Here is a 22720-nt window from a genome sequence, read left to right as displayed (position 1 = left end):
CTTCAGATTCTCTCCCCCATCCCACCGTGAGGGTGGGAGGGTGAGCTTGGTAAACCATGACACAACCAAAGAAAAATATATAACTTTACATTTTCTTATTGCAGGTTATTTGCTTATACGGACAATAGATTAACAATGGAACCATCAAAAGAATATCTATTCAAATACAAAGGGTTTTATTTTGGTGTAAATACTTCACTTGAGTACGTAGCTTCCCTGGAGGATTTTGAAATCAAAGATAGTGACATATTTATAACTACTTACCCAAAATCAGGTAAGAATGGAATTGTTTCTAAAGGGGGGAAAAATCTGCCTTTATTCAGCCATCTAACTGCAGAAGTACCTAGGGTTGTTAGCTTTTAGACCTGAACTGTCTCTGAATATATGCAGTGTAGCATTAAGTACAAACCCTGCATAGCCATGGCCAGAACAGCCAGACGCAAGGTTCCTGCTCGTGTCCAGCCGAATTGGTCTTCCTTGTTCTTGGACTCAATCTTGTTGGTGTACTCAGAGCAAGCTACACACAAACCACACTGACCTCCTGTGCCTCACAAAACACATATATAGTTTTGGTAGGGCTGGGTGCATGAGTGTTGGTCATGATTGTAGGGTATCTGGAATGATTTGTGGGCTCACATGGAAGGTGGTTTGGGGGTTGCTGCATCCCAATTACAACCAAGCAGGAGATCAGAGCAAATGTGAGTCAATGATATATACCTCCTTTCAAGGATAATGAAGTACTTGCTACCTACACAGCAATACAGGACACTAGCGTGATGAATTCTGCATTCCTATTTCTGAAGCAAATGCAACTGAGCAACTATCTGGCTTCACTGTCATCTTACATGAAATCTAAAGCCTTGACATGCCTAGACCTGTATGTTTCCATACAGGTTCACTTTATGCTCTAAAACTGGTCTACCCATTTTTTAAGACTGCATTTCTTTAGTGATTAGTAATTAATGCCTTGATCATGCATTAAGCAGTGATTTATGACTAAAGCCTTGACATCTCTGGTACCAATCTGTGCTTGTACTTTCAAGGCCTCTGCTATCCTCTTCTGTTTGTGCTCTTGGGAACCTCTGCATTATCCTTTGGTTTTCTTCAGCAGCCTTCAAGACGCAGCCTTTGGATAACACAACCAGTGTTTTGTTAGCATATGTCCTTTTCCTAGGGTCACTGAACGTCTTGCTGGAATTCACTATTCCCTCAGGTATTCAGTGAAACACCCGAGGCAGAAAGACATTCTTGAGCGAAGCCCAGGAGTGGCGGGGAGCACCAGGTGTGGTTGTGGTGAAGGTAGATGTGATACAAGAAGCCTGTGGAGGGGTCGTGGGCAACAGAGCGAGGGGACAGGGAGCCCAAGAGGTGCTAGCTCATTGTCAGGCAGCACTGGGGTGAGCTGTCCAAGTAAGGCAGAGAGGGAGGATGAGAAGGCAGTATTTAAGGGGTAAAGATGTTACGGCACTGAGATGAGCACATCTTTGGAAGTAGGAGTTTTGTGCTGCAAAGCGGTGGGCTACCCTGGGACACAAAGGAGTTGGAAGATGATTTTGAGTTATAAGTTGCACAGAATGTCATCCCTCTCTCATTCACACCTTTTCCTCCATCCTGCCCCACCATCCTCTTTCCTCCTCACCAGTTATCAATCTAAGGTACCCTCCAATCCTTCTGTTGAATTTCTACCACTGTGCAGAAAAATTGTCCAGTTGATTATGCCAAGCAGAGCAAGACAGTCAACACAGTTGTGAAATCACTGGGTATTGTTCCTCTGAATCCTAGGGCTATTTCTTTTTCTTGACCAGTGACTTTAAATCTACAACATCAAATCTACAGCCTAATCTCCAGAATCAAGAGCTTCCTTCCCAGGTGAGGTCTTAACAACTAGGTTTCTGTTTCAGATGCCTGCCTTTCTCTCTGCTGGTTCAGGGTAACCTACAGCAATAATTCAATGCTCTTGTGCATTGATTTGAATTCTCTCAAGCATCCATCTTTACTGGCCTATGGTATAAAAGGGGAAAGGAACCAGTGCTAGTATAGTGCTGAGAAGACCAGAGGACCTAGAGCTAAACAGTTCTGCTCATTGCCCAAGTGGCCTAATCATTCAGGATTTGCCTCCCACCATGACCAGCTGGCACATGAACATTGCCCAAGTGGCCTAATCATTCAGGATTTGCAGCTGGCACATGAACATATACTGGCACGGCGGTCAGCCACCTTCAAGGTCCTGCCTTTTTAGATTGTTCTTGCCAGCAGCTGTGACCCAGGAGTCAGACCTTCCCCAAGGAACTTTAGAGAGCCTGCTGCCACAAGCATTTGCTTTGTGGGGCTCATTTGTGCTTTACAAACATGGTGTTATCAGCTGTTTGTTTCATGACATCTCACAACACTTTACAGGAGTTCCGGAAGCAAAGGTCTTTTCCAGATCCACTCAGTATGAGATATTTTTAGGTGCGTGGCCCACAGAGATGCAGCAATTCATGTTGCACAAGAGGGTGAGGACAGACATAATTTGTGTGGAAGTTGAGTATACTGGGTGAAGGAACTGAAGGTTTAGTTACTGGCCATGGCTTTTCTGCAGGGACAAAACAAAAATATGCTTCCCTTCTGCACTCGACAGTCACCAAGACAATGTTTGCTTTCTTCAGTATGTGAGGTTGTATTTATATTCACAAAGTAAAACTCATTATAGCTGTGCAGAGGCTCTGTTTATGACAATATACTATCTTTAATTTAGAAAAAAAAAATCAAGCAAGGTTCAAATAAAAAGGTTTCCTTCTCAGGAACTGTGTGGACTCAGAACATTTTGAGCTTAATAATTCATGAAGGCCACCGAAATGGAACAGAAAATGTGGAGACCATGGACAGAATCCCATGGCTGGAATACAAAATAAAAATTAAGGATTACGCAGAGCTTCCGTTGCCTCGTGTTTTTGCCACCCACCTGCCTTACTACTTAGTTCCAAGAGACCTGAGAAACAAAAGAGGACGTGTAAGTGATGTTATTTTTACAATTCCCTTAAAACCAATCATGCCGATTTGCCTCAGTGAATTGGTCCAAATTCTACCTTTTTCCTCTTTCAGTTCCCCATCTCTCGGTATAAATATCACCTGCTTCATATATATGGGGAGATCAGGGACCTTCTAAAGCCCATTTCTTCTGTTTACTTTTGCCAAATCTCTCAGCCCCAATGCTGTTAGAGAGAGGTGTGATGCATCTCAGGAGGATCTGCCTGATTTTCCCCTGGAAACGTCTGATTCCAGCAAAGTTATAAGCCTGGAAAAAAGTCTCCCACACTGAAAATATGATTAGGATGGGACTATAGTAGGTAGAGAGGGAATATGAGAACTGCCTTTTCTTGTTCCCCAGTGCTGTGAGTTTCTGAATAGGACTCTCCATCATGAACTGTGCCATAGCTCAGGGCCTGTCTCCCATGGATAATGCCTCCTTAGAGACAGAACTGGCTCACTGACAGAACGTGGACATATGGGCAAGTCTAAAGATGTATATGTGATGTATACTTCTAACAGCACACCGAGAATTGCCTTAGCCGCTTTACAGCAAATTGTTACTTTGCTCCCTGGCAAAGGATCTCATACTTCTGCTAGTCTTTCTTATAGTGGTCCCAATGACTTCTGCCCCTTCCATCCTTATTTCTGACGTAGGGCTTCCAATGGCTGAGTAAGCAGAGAGCTGTGGCAGAGCTCTGCCCACAGGGGCAAGGGAAGCAAGCTCTTAGAGCTGCTGTTACCTTCTTCACAGATACAGGTGTAATGGGAAACTGCAATGTGCTCACCATTTTCTTCATAGTACCAGTGAAGTTTGGAAGAGAAAGCTCACATGCACAAGATTTGAAATCCAAATGATGCCCAACAAGAATGAGAAAATTGCCCCAAAATCACACAGAACACGCATGTCAGAAAATATGGAAATTGTTGTGACTTCAGAAAAATACCGCTTGGGGGGGGGGATCTTTTCCACCTCCGCTTGAATATGTCACTCAGGTTGTTCGTATTTTGTATCAAACCATAGAATAACTTTTTCTGTGATTTCAGGTCAGAGCTTTTGAACTAGGCATTTATTGAGTTTTCCTGCAATGCATTTAGGAATCCTTATTTTATATACCTTGGAAATAATGGTTTTGGTTTTGCTAAAGATAATCAGATAAATTTTCAATTAAGCAGGAATCAGAAGTAGTCATTTTACCCAGTTAGAAAGGCAGTCCAAGAGCATGATTCTTCTGTCTCTTCCTGCAAACATTTGTAACCTCATAAGGGTGACATGCCAGGCTCTATTTTCTCTCCCTAATTAGACACTAAGTGTTAAGGAGCAGAAACTTAGTAGAAGCTGGCACATGCTGCCAGACGAGAGGCAGAAAGCTGCCATCTCACTGGTGGTGCCTGGTCTGTGCCTGAGGCAGCAGCTCTCCTGTGGGCAGGAGTCAGCAGGAGCCAAAATAACCCTTGCCCCTAACAGCTCCTTCTTTTAAGATGCCAGAGCTCCCTCTTACATGTCATTCAAAATCTGCCTCCGTGCTGCCTCTGGCACCAGCACCACAGGCCAGGAGTTTAGGTCACAGAGTACTGATGCTGTCTACACTACCAAAGCTGGGATTTACAAGAAACTCTTCTTCATTTTACCGTGACTGCACACAGAAATGTGAAGCTGAATCAACCTAATGATTTTCTAGTCTTGTTATTGCAACCTGACTGCCTTGCACAAGTGAACAGTATCACTGAAGCCTGTAACACTGATCCCGTGAAGAGAGTTAGCCGCAGGCACTGAATGACTGTAACTACAGAAAAACTACCACCTATAAACAAATTGACAGTACTACATTATCCAGAATGTACCTAACGTGATTGTCACCTTCAAACTGTTTTCACACATTTTTAGTGGGACCTGTATGGAAAACGTACTGATGATCAGGGTAATGGAGTCCTTCAATATCTCTGAGACTAATCTTCTTATTGTTTTGCAGATTATTTATGTTACCAGGAACCCTAAGGATGTTATGGTTTCTTACTACCACTTCTCCAAATTCATATCCACACTAGAGGAAGTACCAGATTTTAACCTTTTTATGGAGAGATTTTTAGCTGGCAAAGGTAAGATATCTTTTTTACTAAGGAGCCCAAATCCTATTCCATGACCTCAGATTGAATGGAGATTAATTATATCAATAAATATCAATTACCAGAATCCTCAGCTATGATGTAACCTAAATCCAAAGCTGCAGAGGCTGTCTGAGCTTGACACCATTTTGTGGTGAAAGCTGGTCCAAAGGGAATAGCGTAGTCATGGCTTTGCTGCTCCCCAACAAAATGCAAACTGCTTATTTTATCTGGATTGGATGCTGATTCAGAATATAACCATTATGACTGAAAATCTCTTAACAGTTTCTGCACTTGGTTAGTGGAGCTGAACCCATAAGAATAGACACTGTACAGCAAAGATAGAGAAGTAGTTTTTTGGTTCTGCCAGTATTAGTTCAGATTACTACAAACAAAAGGGGAGTTGCCACATTAGCTCGGAGAATTGTCACAAAGACTGTGAGCATGCATCCCTCAAATTATCAAAAACCAGTATTTAAAAAAACCCTTTCAAAGACTTAAATGACTGATAATTTTACTGTTTTACCGCTAGCTGTTAATAGTATTTCTCTTTATTTTTTTGTTTTAATAATTTCCCTTGCTAAGTACTTGCCAGTTCGTGGCTGGATCACGTTGCAGGCTGGTACAGTCATGCAGAAGATTTCAATATACTCTTCCTTACCTATGAAGAAATGAAAAAGGTGAGGTCAGTCAGTATAACTGTATTCAAGATATTCTCTTCCTATATTGAGTGCATTTTCACACAGCTCTTTATAATTACACTCTATATTGGAAAGTGCTTAATCTGTTGTGGGGTAGATTCAAATTGAGACTTCTGAGAGGATGAAGTCATTTGTCTCATTAGTTCAAGGTCTTATCAATTACTATACAATTATTAGGTAAAACACTTCCCAATATGACAGAAGTTATCTTCACTGCCATCCCAAAAAGCCCTTTCTGAAGTAGTATAGGACAAGACCTTCGCAAATATCTTCAACAGGAATGTTGTGCTCATAAGGACAGTTCCACTAAAGGAAAGAAGTGCTTAAGAGGCAGGCTTTAAAGTACTTGAGGAGCTCTCAAATTGCTGACCAGAATTTTCCTGCTTGGTGGCTGCCCAGGCTTTTGTGTGACTTCTCGTTTCTCCGAGGTGGCTGCCCTTCTCCTCGCGGGCAAGCCCCAGAGCGCCCCAGCCACGGCAGCGCAGCCCACGTCACATGCCACTGCAGTGGTCCCTCACCCTTTGGAGCCTGGGGTTGCTCACGTCGAGTCCCTTGCTAGGACAACAAGACTGACAAAACCCCCACGGGTTGAGTGCCTTCACAGCGACAGGCGCTATTCCAGGGGTGACTTTGCCAGGGCATCTAATGCAAGATGCAGACTGGGTTTGCAGTGTGGGGAGCAGAACACAGAATTCCCCATCTCCAAGGGCACACTGCTGCAGTGAGCTACAGTGTCACTGCTCTCCAGTATTCAACTGAGGCAAGCGATACTATGCTCAGGTAAAAATTGTTGTCAGTTTTGCACCCAAATATATGTCCTTTATTATCCTGTATTCCACTCCTGTATACATTTAGTTCTTTGCATCATCAAGACTCTTCAAAGTAACATTATTGCAGGATCTCAGAAGCGCTGTGCTGAAGATCTGCAACTTCCTAGACAAGAAGCTGAGCGAAGAGGAATTGGACAGTGTTGTGAGACAGGCTACCTTTGAGAACATGAGAAAAGATCCCAGGGCAAACTATGAGAACCTGCCAGGTGACATCGTAGCGAAAGACAAGGGTAGTTTTCTACGAAAAGGTAAAGTGGAAGCAATCCGATGCAGCAACTATTTAATCCCACACTTCTTGGTGTGAGACGAACCTAGGGTTTCTGGTCTCAGCTGGAAGGCCCCATTTTCAGAGGGAGAGTTCAGGTTAGTGGCAAATTAAATTTATAAGAGCAGTTTTATTGCCGAGGCATCAGTGATTTTACCATATTTTCCTGAGGATAATAAAAAGGTAATGTTTTGCTAATTGTAACACAAGTTGTAACACTCTTGTCAGATACAGGAAAGGATTTAAGGGTTGTACTGAGCCAGGGGTAAGATAATACTTTTTTTTACTGCTTCTTACTTTTCAAGGCAAGAGTCACCTTAATTGTGTGAGCATAGACCTTCTTGACCAACTGCCCTCCGAGTCCATACATGGCATCTCTGGGCTCCTGGGCATTGCTAAGATGTCCTAACGCTCAGCGTAGAAGGAGACCTCCAAGGATTAAAGAGAGTGGTGCACTGAGAGAAAAACAAGAGGTGTTGCTTTTAATAATTTCCTCTTTGATCTCAAAAGAATCAGTAAAACACCAGAACAAATGAGTTGAATAACTTTATGAGGAGTCAGGATTATAGGTCTATGCTGTGTTTTATTCACAGCACCCAGATTTTGAAGTATGTCCTCAAAAGAGCACACAGAGCCTCACTCGGCAGGCCAGCGACAGGGAGATGCTGAGGAAGCCAGGAATTGCTTCCCAAGATAGCACTCACTGTTTGCAGCAGGCTTCAGAGAGGTGCACGTTCTGCTTCTCACCTCCCTTTGCTGCCTCTTTCCTCAGGCACTATTGGAGACTGGAAAAACATCATGACAGTGGCACAGAGTGAAAGGTTTGACAAAGTTCTTAAAGAGAAAATGAAGATCCTGCCCATCAAATTCATCTGGGATATTAACGATGAAATGTAGGCTGGTTTTGAGTTTCATCATCCTTTGGTGTTTATACTGGATGGACATATTTGAAGTTCTGGAAGAAGAAAATACATCCATTTTCAGCAATGTTATAGAAATAATAATGATGGCAACTCAGTCAAAAAATGTGAGTTGTCTGAGGAAGCTATTCAATTCCACCAGTTTCCTGTTCGTAATTTTACAAGGTATTTTAATTAACTTTCTTAGCATGCTGGTTTTGGCTAGGACAAAGTTTATTTTCTTCATAGTAGCTTGTATGGGACAATGATTTGGATTTGCGCTGGAAACTGTTGATAACACAGGGATGTTTTAGTTATTGCTGAGCAGTGCTTACACAGAGTCAAGGCCTTTTCTGCTTCTCACCCCACCCCACCAGTGAGTAGGCTGGGGGTGCACAAGGAGCTGGGAGGGGACACAGCTGGGACAGCTGACCCCAACTGACCAAAGGGATATCCCATACCATATGACGTCATGCTCAGCGTATAAAGCTGGGGGAAGAAGAAGGAAGGGGGGCACGTTTGGAGTGATGGCGTTTGTCTTCCAACCGAACCGCTACGCGTGATGGAGCCCTGCTTTCCTGGAGATGGCTGAACACCTGCCTGCCGATGGGAAGTAGTGAATGAATTCCTTGGTTTGCTTTGCTTGCGTGTGTGACTTTTGCTTTACCTATTAAACTGTCTTTATCCCAACTCATGAGTTTTCTCACTTTTCCGATTCTCTCCTGCTTCCTACTGGGGTGCAGTGAGCGAGCGGCTGCATGGTGCTTAGTTGCTGGCTGGGGTTGAATCACGACACTTAGTAAACTGACTTCCTTTCTTCATGTTTGCTTTTACTTTCATTGGCTTTAATAATACGAGAGTTGTAGACAACCAAGTGAGGATAGATTTTAGGTGTTGCTAATAATTTTCTGAAAAATGTTTCACTTGTGCATTTCATGAGGCTTCTTTTGGTAGAACCTTCAATGTCCAAACTGGAAGTAAGATTGACCAGCTGTGGTATGGTTATGCTCTGATATGTTTGAGTTCCTGTTTCCTTGGTAAACACTGATACTCAACTGTTTGCTATTAAAAGTGACCTTATGTTGCATTCTCTGGTGTTGCTTATTGACTGAAACACTTCATTACACTGTCTGTTCTCGTGCAATGGTTCTCGAGGTCATGTCTGACAATTTGCTTCTTGAAATACTGAGAAAAAACACAAGCCATAGTCATAGCAGTTTTTAAGTGAACGTCCACTCTATCATACCTGATGATGTGCTAGAGCTACTGATGTAAAAAACTACCAACTATCTATGACTACGTCCTTCCTCGTATATTCATTGACTCACTATCATTTAACCTGTCCATGATTCAACTCCATGCAGCGGCTTGCCCATGAGCTTCCCCTGAGAAGATAAGTACAGAGACATATCTCAAGACATTTTTGTATCAACAATTCAAAAAATATTTGCAAGTTCAACAAGTCCACTCCTGACATGCATCTGGTCTATGATATATTCACCTTTGTAGATAGTAATGCCTTTTATGTTGCTGACAAATGGAAATACTCCTGCATATTTCTCAACTCTATCCTTTGAAACTACTCACAAACTAGAGCTGTAGTTCTTCCTCTCCCCATGTACGGCACTCTTAAGCCTCCGATACATCTCCAGCATTTTTTTCCCCTCCAATAATCTTCCGTCCCTTTCAGCACAGCCTCAATCAGGAGGGCAGAGGAAAGGACATGGTGTGAGGAGGAAACCTTTTGTTCCAACTTTTTTTCAGACACCAACCGCGCTTCCCTGGCGGTATTCCTGCTTCCTGCTATGATGTCTACATGATCAAACTATGGTGACTGCTTTTGGTTGCTATTGAATCAATGTCCTACCAAGCAGCCACAGCAGGATAGAACTTCTAATTTCAAAAACATTTCAAATAATCATTTTAATTTCACAAAGAACATCTAACCTCGGCTTTCCCATAAACTGTTTGAAAAACGTAAAAAATCCTTCCAGTTCACATAGTGGCTTTTTTGTTTACTTCCATCACTGGTCCCAAGGGACCAGCTCTTTCTTCTCATTTTCAATCCACCCATGTAGGCTCCTGCTACATTGTACCTGCTTTTTTCCTGGACAGAATTACTTCATGCACAGCATCCTGTTAGCTGCTATTAGGCAAAGGTGACCTCATATAATTAGCCTACAAGAAGAATATTTCCATGTCCCTCAATGGTACAGCCAGACCCTCTTTCCTTCTGGAACTTTGCATCCCTGAGACCAAGAAAATAAGTTACAAAAAAACTCCTTATGTGACTTATATAACCACTGCATCCCCTGACCTCCGAGTCTGAACTTCCCACAAGGGGACCAGTGACCTTTTCCACCTGTACATATTTACCCCGGCCACAGAAAAGGTAAAACTCGTTCAAAGTCAGAAGCCTGACGCAGGCCTTTTGCTGAGTTTCCCGTAAGTACAAACAGAACTCCTGATTGCAAGTAGGACCTTGATCTTTACTATTTTTCCAATGACAGGAAGTCCCAGCATAGTACTAAAAGCCACATAAACCTCACGCTACGCTGCATGCCGCAGCCCAATGGTATCAGCTTGCTCTATCAGCTGCAGATTCCATGAGCATGCAGGGTACAAAGTAAAATTGAGTTCATGGCGAGAAATGCAATTATGTCAAAGAATTGAACCTGAAAAGCCTCTCCCCTCTCCCTTCTACCTGAGCCAAGTTGCAAGGCACTGAAGGGCTAATTTAAAAAAAAAAAAAAGCAGCAGTATTTCAGGCCCTGTCAGATTCTGCAACATGAGAGCGCGCACTCACATGATAGCTCTTTCTCTCGGGATCTAGGGTATCAGCATCTTGATCCAGGCACAGTCTACTGCCTGGTCCAACAAATTTTGAATTTATTTCAGCAACCACACCGTTTAAAAACTGGAGGTAGCCTGATGGTTGTAAGTCTCCTAGAAGAAAGACTGAAGTGGATTCTCCCCACAGGAATTGTACTTCAAGCTCCCCATTTTTAGCCAAAATACACTGACCACTGACCTATTAGAAAAAGAAAAAAAGAAAGGGGGGGGGGGCGGGGAGGAAGGACAGAGAAGTATACCACCCCCAGGTTTTGTTTGCTTTAAAGCAGATCATAACGCAATCATAATACGGATGCAAAATCCTAGGCTTTGCAGCATGCCCAAGATGGTACTCCTGCAGCATCTTGATGTGGTGGGCACCCATCCTCTGAATTTTAATAGAGCTCAGGCACCAACTATTCAAAAAGTTCAGCATAATCAAAAATAAATTTGCTCTGGTCATAGTGCAGTGTTGCAACTCATAATAATCTCCCTGCATGTATTACAGTGTGAGCTTTGGACTTAAGAGAGTAAAAAGCAAGATACAAGCAAGGTTGTCAGCACGATGATTGTGAATTACTAAAATTCCATCAAAGTTTATCGATGGAATTTTATTAGATTAATATGAATTAGACTTCAATCTAATCCAAAGTGCGTAAGCAAACTTTAAATATCTCATCTGAACTTCTTCCACCAAAAAAACCTTACCTCAGTCCATTTCAGCAAACTAAAACAAGCAAACATAGCCGAGCTTACTCTCAGTCAAATTCCCTTTTATTTCACAGATGTTAATTGCTAATAAAGCTAAACAAATCTGAAGTTCAGAGTGAGTCACTGAAACTTGTTCCAAAGGCTTGGAGGAACGGACTTTACGCAATTTTTTGTCACATCAACCCTTATTATTTCCTCTGCTTTGAAATATAAGATGTAACAGTGAAAATACATTTTCACATTTTAACTTTTTTGACGTCGTTTTAGCTTTTTTAAGCTACACATCCTCTGCATGAAAACCAATAAATATGTTAGTGTGAAAACAGACTAGAGAATCTTATTAATCTACAAATACCATTAACAAGAAACTTTTTTCGTACAGAGATGATTCTTGCCAGAGACCCACTTGGAAAATTTTCTCAGATTACCACGTTTTGCGCAGACTACACAACATTCTTGGATTCTGTCCAGATTTAAAGAGAACTAATTCACTCCTTTTATGAAAAAAAGCTAGTTTTAAACATACATAGCTGAAAATGGAAAGCAGCCTTAAGAGTTAAATGTTTTTATGCAGCTGAATTGAGACATACCAGAAGTAAATTAAGTTCAGTGCTGAACAGCATTTTAAAGCATACCAGCAATTACACTGGAAGCTGGATGTAGTCACTATGAAGCTTTCAATCCAACTGTATCTTTGGAAAAGTCAGATTTAGTATCACATTAGCTCACAATTTTTTAATATATTTGGTAGCTCTGCTGGAACACAGACCCTGCTTATTGCTTTGAACATACAACATTATCATTGAAACCTAGATGCTTGTGTAGAATTCTTAAGAGCCAAAATTAAAAAGATCAGGACAGTAGGAACAAAGGCACATGGTTAATTTATAAAAGTATTTACAGGGTACTTGAACATTTATTTCTATCTACTAGAAACTCATTCATCTTGAATACAAAAAGAAAAGACTACTGAAACATGTTAAAGGAGATCATCCTAAAAAGATGTTCTCAAGAGATAGGAGCAGAGAATCTTACACACCATTAAATTACTTCCGGAATGAAACTTCTCATTCTTAATATTTAGAAATTCCATATTCAAGTTCATAAATTTATTATTCCTCTATGCACTGTGATACTTTAGTGCAATCCTCTTCAAAGGTTGAAGTTGGCACAGTTAAGGCAGCCTGCTAACAGTATTTCAAAATTCAGCACACAGCGTTTAATCATTGAGGTGCCTGGTGGTTCTCTATTTGGAGAGCTGTCTTTTAAAACCTTCACCCACACCGTCATCCTTCTAGCTGATGCAGTCTCAAACACAGCATATTTAAACACCACAGTTCTCGCAGTGTTTTGGGGTTTTTTGGAGGTGGGAAGGCAAAAGGAGTCTAATATCAAGTCATTAGCTCCATAAGCAACTCTGCAGGATGCTTAACATCCATGAGTTGATGTGTAGCTTTACCGTGTGTTGTGCTAACCTTTATGGACTGCCAACAAGATGCTTCTAAAACAACACCCATTACATTCAAACCTATAAGCACTCTAGAAATCCTGGTACTGTATTCTGCGCTCCACTGATAGTGTTTCAACATAGTCTGTTGCCAAAAGCAAACTGATTTTCCTAGGGTGGTGGTTTTTTTTTTTCATGGAAGTTCATTGATGCACAAGTTCAAAATAAAAAAAAAACCCTCTCTGAACAAATCAACTAAACTTTTTAAGAGGACTTCAGCTCATTCTGATTTTTTTCCTACAGACTTGAACTAGTCATTTTGAAACAATAATCCTCAACTACAGCAAAAGATTATACTTCAGCAGTATGGAAATGTTTTCCATTAAACTTTAATAAGGCTATGCCTTATTAAAAGGTGACTAGTGCTGCCTATCTACAGCTGATCGGTTGGGGTACCAGAACTGACTTGAAGTGTTACAAAATTCCACAGAAGGGAAAAAAAAAAAAAAATTAAAACAATAACTGCATAGTATGTGATCCCTTTTATTCACCAAAGCTGCCCACGTATACCCTATGTGAAAGATAGCAGAACAGCTGCTCAGCCTTCAGATGCAGGTGTGTTTAGCGCTTGCTATAACATCTTTCCATCTTGCTTGTTGTCACAGCTCTTCAAAAGACAGTTACAGAAATTAGAAGGAAAAAATAAGAGAAAATAGAATAGCATTTTCAGACAGATCAATATTCCTCAAATTTTTCATTTGAAATATTAAAGTAAATTTATTTATGATGAAAGTCATCAGAAGACCATTCTCCTGGATTTAAAATATTTTGGTTTTTTTCTTTGGAAAAAAGAAAAAAGGAAAGAAAAAAAAAACCTGATACACATTACTAAAACCACAGATGCTGTGGCTTTCCTGCCTGCCCCTCTCTCCTTACGTATGTCCATACTGATGACAGAGCCAGTTCAAAAAAAGTCTAATCACTATCTAAATTAACGGGGTTGTAGTCAGGGTCATCCTCTTCATCCTCCAACTCTAAATCATCCATTTCTTGGAATAAAGATTCATCAACCTCCACGCTGTTTCCTGCTGCAAAGAACAGAAAAGTAATTTATTTTCATGCAAGCAGGAAAACAGTACCTGAACAACAAAACACACAACTCTTTCATATTCGTTCTTCAATGTAGGTAGCTGTTAACTTACTTGGCTTTTAATATATCAAATAGATATGGAAAAGGAAACACCACATTTTATCCTTTTACAGCTAAAGTAAAGCTTTTTTCCCCTCATACCAAAACCCAGTCAAGAGAAATGTCACACAGGACCTCAGAATCCATTGGGAGAATGAAGTTAACATTTACAGTTCCCAGAAGCAGAGATTCTTTCTCCCAGGTATTGTCAAAACAGGAGCTCAGGACCCCACGGCTGAAATAGTTGTAACTATCATAGCCACAGAAACACATAAGGTTTACTAACAAAACAAAACAAAACAAAAAAAAAAATCACTTTACACACCATTTTTATATCTACATTTGTTTTCAGATTTAAATTTTAAAAGCAAGATGAATGTTTTTATGCTTTCACATTTTCTTCTGAAAGAGACGATGCTGACCTAAGGATAAAACTTGAGGACTACTGCTATTTTATTTGTGTGTATCAACAGCGACATCTTCCGGGCACTGAATAAGGTTCTGTTCTTTCACCGGACTTGAAAGAGCCTTTATAACCATTTCCATCTAAAAGATAACGCCATTATCCTGTTTAAGCTGTGAAAATTAGTATTACTTATTACACGGTACTGTAATACTAAATTGCAGTTAGCAACGTGGTGCATTTATGACTGAATACAATGAGGACAGGAATTTTTAATCACCAACAGCAACAGGATTAATACATTAATCCAAGTCATTTGGGCACAGAGCCAAAACATAGAGGTCTGTTCCTCCCTTGAGATAGCCAAATGTTCCATCAACAACCCATCTTCACTTTAGGCATTTTGGAGGAAGGCAAGGTTAAATTACGCTCTCTAACTAGAAGAAACTCAACTACCCCATTACTGCCATTTCAAGTTTATACTCACTGATGTTCATAAAGAACTTTTTTTTTTTAAATTGCTACTTGCAGAGAAAATTCTTGACTCTTTTCTGCATGTGTATTTTGCAATACCAGTAGATAATGCAGCTACATTAAAGAATTGTCTTAACTCAAAAAACAGTCTTTTCAACTGGGACACTAAAAGGCAGTACAGAAAATTAAATAGATAGGTGACTGTGAGTAGATTTGTTTGATTTATCTCCAACAGATTTTTCCAAGTTTAACATCTTTTGGCACAGACTTACAAAATTTTCAGCTGGCACCAAGTCAGATATTTTTGGTAAGATAATAGACAAATCTGCACAGAACAACTGGGTTGCACAGAGGCAAATAGCATTTATTTTGACCTGCAAGATGTTTACTATTGGTGTCAAGATTCAGAGAGAAGGAGACTCAGCTTCAAGATCTGTGCTGGAAATCGGAGGTGAGAAGACTGGCTATTAGAAAAAAGGACAAAGCAGGATTTGGTTGCGTTTTTGTTTTGTTTTGGTTTTGTTCTGCTTTGCTTGTTTTTGGTTTTGTTTCCAGTCCAAACACTTGAATAGAAGCAACAGAAATAAGATCAACTCAAACTCAAAACTGCAAATAAATACGCTTTAGCATCTTGAATACGTTTTGTTTGTTCGTTTTTGAAAGAAGTTAAAATCACTTCTGTTTAATGTGCAGAACAGCACTTCTTAGAAAGTTCTTCGTATATAAAAGTGATACTAAGGTAAGATGTCAAGTCAGAAATATAATAGAGATTTTGCTTAGAAATTTTGACCTACTTTAAGCCACTGCCTTTCAGTTGTGGAAACAAACAGAAATTTACCTTCCTCCAAGAACTGGATGTCAGAGGTGTCAAGGTTGTGATCCATTTCAAACAGCTGTTTACCTAGAAATAATAGTTTAAAAAAAGAAAAATATACATAAGCAAGTAGAATTCTGAAATAACTATCAACCTAAGGCAACAATAGTTAGCACATGTATTTTAGGCTTTTCAAGTTAACCAATTCGAGCAGTCCTTTTTTTTTTTTTTTTTTTTTTTTTAAAGCTGCTCATTTCTGTAAGTTCCCCGTCCTGATTTTTTGACTATTCATCCAGGATTCTTCCACACCAACAGGCTTCCTCCTCTTACATGTGAAACGGGTCACTGTTTCTTATAGTCACTTTAATGTTACTTAGGCTTTAACAATGGGGGGTGTACAGCCCCACAGCCTTTGCTCAGTCCTTATTGCTTTAGTCCTCATCTTGCATTACACAAGAAATCCTCTGTGGGAACGGGAAGGAAATTAGCTGCCTCCTCCATCTTTTTCCATATATCCTCCTCTTTCGAAAAGCAACTTGGATCTACACACAAATCACCAGCTCCTACACACACACATCTGTGAAGGAAACATCACACAAGGCAAAGTAAAGCCTTTCTAATTGGGATGTAGGGGAAGAAAAGTTCAGGACTCTTTCCACATAAGTTACCCATCTTCCATCTACATTTGCATTGCTTATGCAAGCTTCTGCCAACAAGACTGGTTGGTGTTCATGGTAAAACATTTAAGACACCTTTTACTTCTACTGGGGTTACACTCATTACATCTGAGAATAAGCCTACTTTTAGTTTTGTAAAGGCGAGCTTCTATAGACTTGACTTTTATAGAGGAAAACAGACACAGCATGCTAACAATAATTTTAAGAACAGGAAAACTAGAAGAAGCCTGATTTCTACTATCTCATCTTTGCAGATTCCCAAATGCATTCCCTTCAGAGGGGAATCAAGCGTGATCCCTGCCCTGTACAGCTTTTCATGAAACTTACTAACATTAAAATTTCCATCTCTCTCTCAAATTTCATCAAAACTAGCCAAAAGTTTCAAAAGCCTTTAGAAGGGAGGAGAAAAGATAATAGTGATACAGCACGATCATATTGGTCATGTTTTCTCAGGTAATCAGGTTAAAAGGTAGATCCAACATCACAGGAGAACTAGTCCAAAGCTAAGCCGTGGAGAGTGTGGAGGAGGATGCCTGAGATTTAATTCTTACCTACAGGTTCTCATAAGAAAAGTAATTTCCTCCACATTTTGCCCACTGGATACAGAGTTTGCTTTCTGCCGGACAAACTGTGATCTGCAAAACACAGAGCCCACTGCTATGACAAGCTCTTCCCCAAAATATCAGAGCCATTCTCACTAGTCATCGTAAGCTTGTCATATGCAGCAGCCAGCCTCTGTGCAGCTTCAGTCGGCAATAGCATCCCAAGCTCCTACATGCGCTTAAATAATCTGAAGTCACTGTACAATCCAGTACAATAAAGGCCAACTCAATAAACTGTCTGATGTAGATTCTTTCTGTTGCTTAACAAACCCCAACTATTTCTACCGGAAGAACGCTTGTCAATAGCGGCTCCAAGTGGTATACTGTCTGGCACAAAATCGACAAAGCTTAAACACACAGTTTGGGAACCTTAATGACTTCAGCAAAAATCCTGTATCTATTAGCTTTGTATTTAGCCCAAAATCAGCACTCAGAAAGACTTCATGCGACATGGAGGACAATAATCAAATACTGCATTAAGAGTTTATTTACTACCATTATCTTTCAGTGTAAAAATTACTTGTCGTTATAGTCCCGTAACATTGCAAAAACTTCAGGACCAGTTTTAAATCATACCGCTTAATTTATTTTTGCCCGCTTGTTCTTCTTCTTTCATTTTTTTCCTTTTTATTTCTAGGAGTTCTGCATCAAACTTCGCTTTCCAATTTAGGAAATTCTCAATGGTAACAGGAGTGCCATGAAAACGTTGCTGAAAGAACAGAAAGCAAGGCTGCAAACACAACTTTCAAAGCTACGAGTGAAGAGGAGCATTCCCTTAATTATTTAAATTACAACATTCCGGAAGTACTGCTTCCTGTGAAGTATTCCGAGAAATTAATCCTAGCCCTGAGAATATACAAAGAACACATTCTTACTGTTTTTTGTCATGGGACTCTCCCTTCAGAGAGCTGTACCAAGGTGGAAATTCTTACAGAAAAACCCCGCGTAGTACTTTTGTACCTACAGGCAATAGGTAGCAACACACCACTAATACAGGTTATCCATAAGTAGGCAGCACTTCTTATCAACTCTTAAGTGCAATCTACACTGAAATATTTTCCATTAAAATACATTAAACCTCCTATCTTGTTGAGGCAGAAAAAAGGATTCTTTTTTCCCCAGTTGTTTTTCTGCTGTTTTCAGAAATACTGAACCGTCCACGTCCCATCACCCTCTAGCTATTTCTGAAGAAGAAACTGAAGACTCAGTAGTTGGACTTATCACAGCACATTCACACATGGACATGTCACACACGGACATATCACACACATGAATGGAAAAGCTATTCCACAATGGCTGATAGAAAGGACACGTGCAGGGTGGACAAATCAGTCTTGAAGACTGGTCCCACTGCTTCCACCCTACCCACTCAGTCTACCAAGGAAGAGAGACTTCTTCAGATCATGCAGCCTGTGTGCAGCATGCCATACTTTAGCCTTTTTGGCTCCCCATGCCCTCTTGCCTCTTCAAGCAAAAAAACTGGCTACAGCAACTTTGATTTCATTTGGGAAAAATCCCTGCCCCTGCCTTAGGAAGTAACGCTAGAAGGGATTGTGAACATGCAGTACGTCTCTGAAAAGACTGCTTTAGAAAATGGCGCGGGGGGGAATCACTTAGGTGCACTAAAGAATCTTTTAGTCCTTAAGTTTTAATTGTATCAACTTTGGGATAGATGTTCCTTTCCCACTGCAACCGAGAATTGCTCCTGCATCAAACCCATGCATTTAAAAAAAGCGGGAAATTTTTATTTGAAAACATTATTTTACATACTTTCTCTTCTTCTTCTGCTTCTCTTTCTTTCTGTTTCTTTTCCTCTTCTCTTCGCGTTTTTATTTGATCCACTGTTTCATTTAATTTCTCCTGTACTGCTGAGACTAGAGTGAAGATCATTACCATTCCTAAATTTTCTTCTGCCTACAACACAAAGAAGGCAACTTCAAACAGGAGAACCTCAAACCTTCAGCAGCCGAATGCATAAGTATGTTTAGAAAGCAGTATGCTATGCAAATGCAGATAACACAGCTGAGGTACTCTGCACCAGTCTCAAAAGCTCGCTGTAAATTTCAAGTCAATTGGCCAATTAATCCAGTTAAAGTTATCACCAAATGGGTGCGCAGCAAAACACCAATGATGAACACCTGTGTTCAGGTTATCAACATATTATAGACATCTGGAAGGCTTTTTCATGAATAAAACAAAACCTATAGTAGGAATACAACTCAAAGATTTGAATATCATAAATCATAAGAGACAACAATCACTCAGAACCTCTCCTCTCCTGAAATGGCTTATTCCTTAACACCATTACATGCCCCTTTGAAGTGGGACAGTTTCCCAGGAAAAACAAAAAACATCAGTTGATGAAAGGAAGGTTATATGAAGTAAACCGAAAAGAAAGAATGCCTACTGAACATATTATAGCAATTTTAAGGCAGGGAGGACTTTCAAGAATTCCTGAAACCAAAGAAGTGTTTCCTTCCCATTCCTTCACAACGCACTCTCACTGACCCCAAAGGTTGAAGAGATCCACCCACTCACTCCCCCAAAATGGTCATGTTATTAAAAAGAATCAAGAACCAATGTAGCATTTTTTAATCTTTCCAAGTAAAATTAAAGTGGCTTATTTCCACAAATACTATATATACAGTTAAACAAATTCACCTTAAGCTAGAACTGCTAAAGAGTGCGCTAGAGCACTTCAATTTCATTATTGTACCTGTGCACACTGAATTAGCCCTGTATTTTACCTCATTAACATAATTTACCTCAATAATGTCATTTACCAAACTCAAATCTCAAAGTCAGTCCCTACAGTATGGAATAGGTTTCAAATCAGTAGCACATACCTCAGAAAACAACTGATTTGAGAGAAAAATTCTGGCTGAAGTGTGAAGTGATATCAAGCTGAATTGAGATATTCCATTTTCCTTACCTGTTGTTCTAGTAGTTTTATTATGTCTGTGACATCATTATCGTCAAGATTCTCCTGTGAGACAATTTCATAAAGTGGAGTTTCATCAGGATATTTTTCTCTATAGGTAAATTTAAGGGTTGTTTGGACAGCTACAAGATAAAACACATATATTCTTATGGTGATAACTCTACGTAACTTTAATTGTGTATTTTTCTATTGCATCAGCAGCCTAAAGATTTCAAAATACAACATATTCTTGTCTTAAAGGAACAGTCACCTTACACAGATGTTAAAACTGTATGAACAGATTTAAATATAATGCAAGAGTTCTGAGAAATTAAGATGATAAAGTTTACCCTTACATAAACTTTTACAGGCTATTAATGTCTGAAAGGTCTTTAGAAAGACTGAAAAACCTTCTGTGGCACAGTGGGTACTAGAGCAGTAATCCCTTTTCCCTCATATTCCACTTAAAGTTGGAGAAAATGAGGAATAGTCCTAACAACAGGTCTAGAGAGAATCTCAGCATATTAATGCTTTAAATTCTGTGTGCCTGGCTGGAATATCAACCTCTGTGTTGGGAACCAGGGCTCCACATAAACCATATGACAAGGACACAATGTCCAGTAGAAGTTACTAAACAGAGAACTGCCTAAGGAGAACGCATTCAGGCTGAAGCCACCCAGAGCCAGGATAACATGGAAACAAGCCAAAAGAGAATCACGTTCCTTTTATGCATCCTGCCAGAATACCAGGGAGAAGACCTTCTTCAGTTCCAGACTCACAGTTCTGGCAGCCCAGAACACAGGCTTTTCAACACAGACACCTGTTCTGAGCAGGACTTGCTCCTTTAAAACTGAAGGAGACAGCACCAGTTTCTTCCTTCTGATACAGTAACGAGATCAGCAGCTCTCAAACTTACTCGGAGCAAGGCTTCCTTACAACAAGCCCACGCAACCACTGATACCCAACAAATACACAAGGACTTGGGACCCACAGCTCTTTGCTCTGGAACTGTTCCTTAAGGGCTGCATATTCACAACACACAGACTCCCATGTGGCTGGCATACATGCAGTTGCTAGAAAAAATCACCTCACAACATGGCTGTAAGCTACTACAGGGATGATGACAACCCATACTTTTCGAAGCTATGCTACAAAGCATTTGAGATTCAGCATGTCAGAAAGTAGCCCTAGTGAGAGAGCGCAACATTTCTGTAAACTAAACACAGATCACCAGAATCCTTGAACTACATTTTCTGAGGAATGCTTGCTGGATCAGGCCCCTAAGAGGACTTAAGTGGAGGTACACCTAGTAGCTGGTGATCGAATTAGGCTTACACAGAAACTCCTCCCATATATGTTTAAGACAAGATCAACTTACTTTCATCATTTTCTCCCGCCTCAGATGTCACAGTGATTGTGAAAGTCGTTGGCTTTTCTGACAATACTGTTCAAAGGAAAAAAAAAAAGACAGAGAGAGATTCCTTAAATCAGACAACTACTTCTTCACATCATTAAAACTGAATTTCTCAAGGACTAATGAAGTAAGGAAGCTCCTGATACAGTGTTAAGGGCTTTTTTACCCTATAAATAAATAATTTTCAATTAACAGCTATTTTCCACATGATGTGATGCTTAGAGTGCTCTTTGAATGAGAACATGTAACATGAACAATACCAAAAAGTTCCTCTTTTGGAAAGTTTTCTCTTTTTGGAAGTTTCACTTTTCCAAAAAGCAAAGCTATCTACCATCAAATGACTTATGTTAGCACACTGAATGTGTGCAGACAGCTCCCAAAACTCTTTATTGCACTAGATATATGTGATGAGCATCCAGTGCACTCTTGACCCTGGACTATTTTTACAGCATGTCTGCACCTATTTCTATATTTAGGACAGCTTAATGTAATAAATGGAATACCTAGTGCTTTCCTTCAAGAATGTACTACCCAAGTAATGTCCTAGAATGAAATTGCGTGAATGAGGCAGCTAGAAGACAGACAACAAGCGGCTCTATAGAGATGCACAAAATGCAAGCCCTGTGATCTAAAGTTTCACAAACTAGAAACCTCATCACACAATTGTGGATTGCAGACCACATCCTCAAATAAGGACTGCTCTGTATCACTGTTATGACCTATGCCCAATATAGTATACATGCTCTCACAGTATTAATTGAATTTTGCCTAATTGCTACTGTACTACTACTACCACCATGTTTTTTCCTCCCTCTTCTTTTGGGCATAAGAGCATTTCACGAACAAACAATAACTCAGAGTAAGCACCAGAGTAGAGGCTATATGAAAGTATATTACTTCCATATCAGTATCAGTGATTCAGCATCCCCAGCTACCAGAGATCAATTCATATACCTTTAACATAAAACTGAAGAACTTAAAAGACTTTCAGGTTAAAGCAATGGGCAAATGTACTGGGCAAGCGTCTGTGTAATGAAGTTACTGCCAAGTAAGACACTGTGGGACTTCGGGCAGAGTAAATACTGTGCAGGAAGGAAACAGAAAATGCACAGGTTTTTTCACCGTTAAAATTCTTTGGACGCTGAGCACCATAAATCAGATTGGATTAGCTAGCATGGTGGATATTCTTAATTGTTTCATGGTAACTAGGAAGTCCTGAAAATCCGACGAAGCAACGTATCCACCATATGAAAGTTTTAGCAGTATAACATACTGCACCTGGCAATTAAAGCTTGCCTTTGTTCCACCATAGATCTGCAACGGAACAAGGCAGATCCTGGCAATTCACTTACAGAGGAATCAGCACCTTTAAGCACCCCAAAACATCCCGCACTTTCACGGCTGTGCGAAGCTGTTACCAGAAAGGA

General features: G+C 40.2%; 2 protein-coding genes across 2 annotated transcripts; one reads left to right on the top strand and one right to left on the bottom strand.

Moving 5' to 3' along the window:
- Positions 1–108: 108 nt before the first annotated feature.
- LOC104069429 (amine sulfotransferase-like) lies at positions 109–7808 on the top strand. Its single transcript, XM_009580721.1, has 6 exons — positions 109–274; positions 2784–2992; positions 4983–5109; positions 5701–5795; positions 6714–6894; positions 7684–7808. The coding sequence occupies exons 1-6, from the start codon at positions 136–138 to the stop codon at positions 7806–7808; spliced, it is 876 nt and encodes a 291-aa protein (XP_009579016.1). The 5' UTR covers positions 109–135.
- A 5742-nt stretch (positions 7809–13550) lies between these two features.
- RWDD1 (RWD domain containing 1) lies at positions 13551–21360 on the bottom strand (the record flags this gene model as incomplete). The annotated part of the gene is given in 6 exon segments (XM_009580722.1): positions 13551–13888; positions 15705–15767; positions 17536–17668; positions 18730–18873; positions 19892–20022; positions 21258–21360. Coding segments are annotated over 6 exon segments (687 nt in total), but the record flags the coding sequence as incomplete, so codon positions are not given.
- Between the last annotated feature and the right edge of the window lie 1360 nt (positions 21361–22720).

Source organism: Fulmarus glacialis, unplaced genomic scaffold (assembly GCF_000690835.1).
Source record: "Fulmarus glacialis isolate BGI_N327 unplaced genomic scaffold, ASM69083v1 scaffold18896, whole genome shotgun sequence".
In the NCBI taxonomy this organism is placed as follows: Eukaryota; Metazoa; Chordata; class Aves; order Procellariiformes; family Procellariidae; genus Fulmarus; species Fulmarus glacialis.
This window is presented reverse-complemented; position numbering and strand designations above follow the sequence as displayed.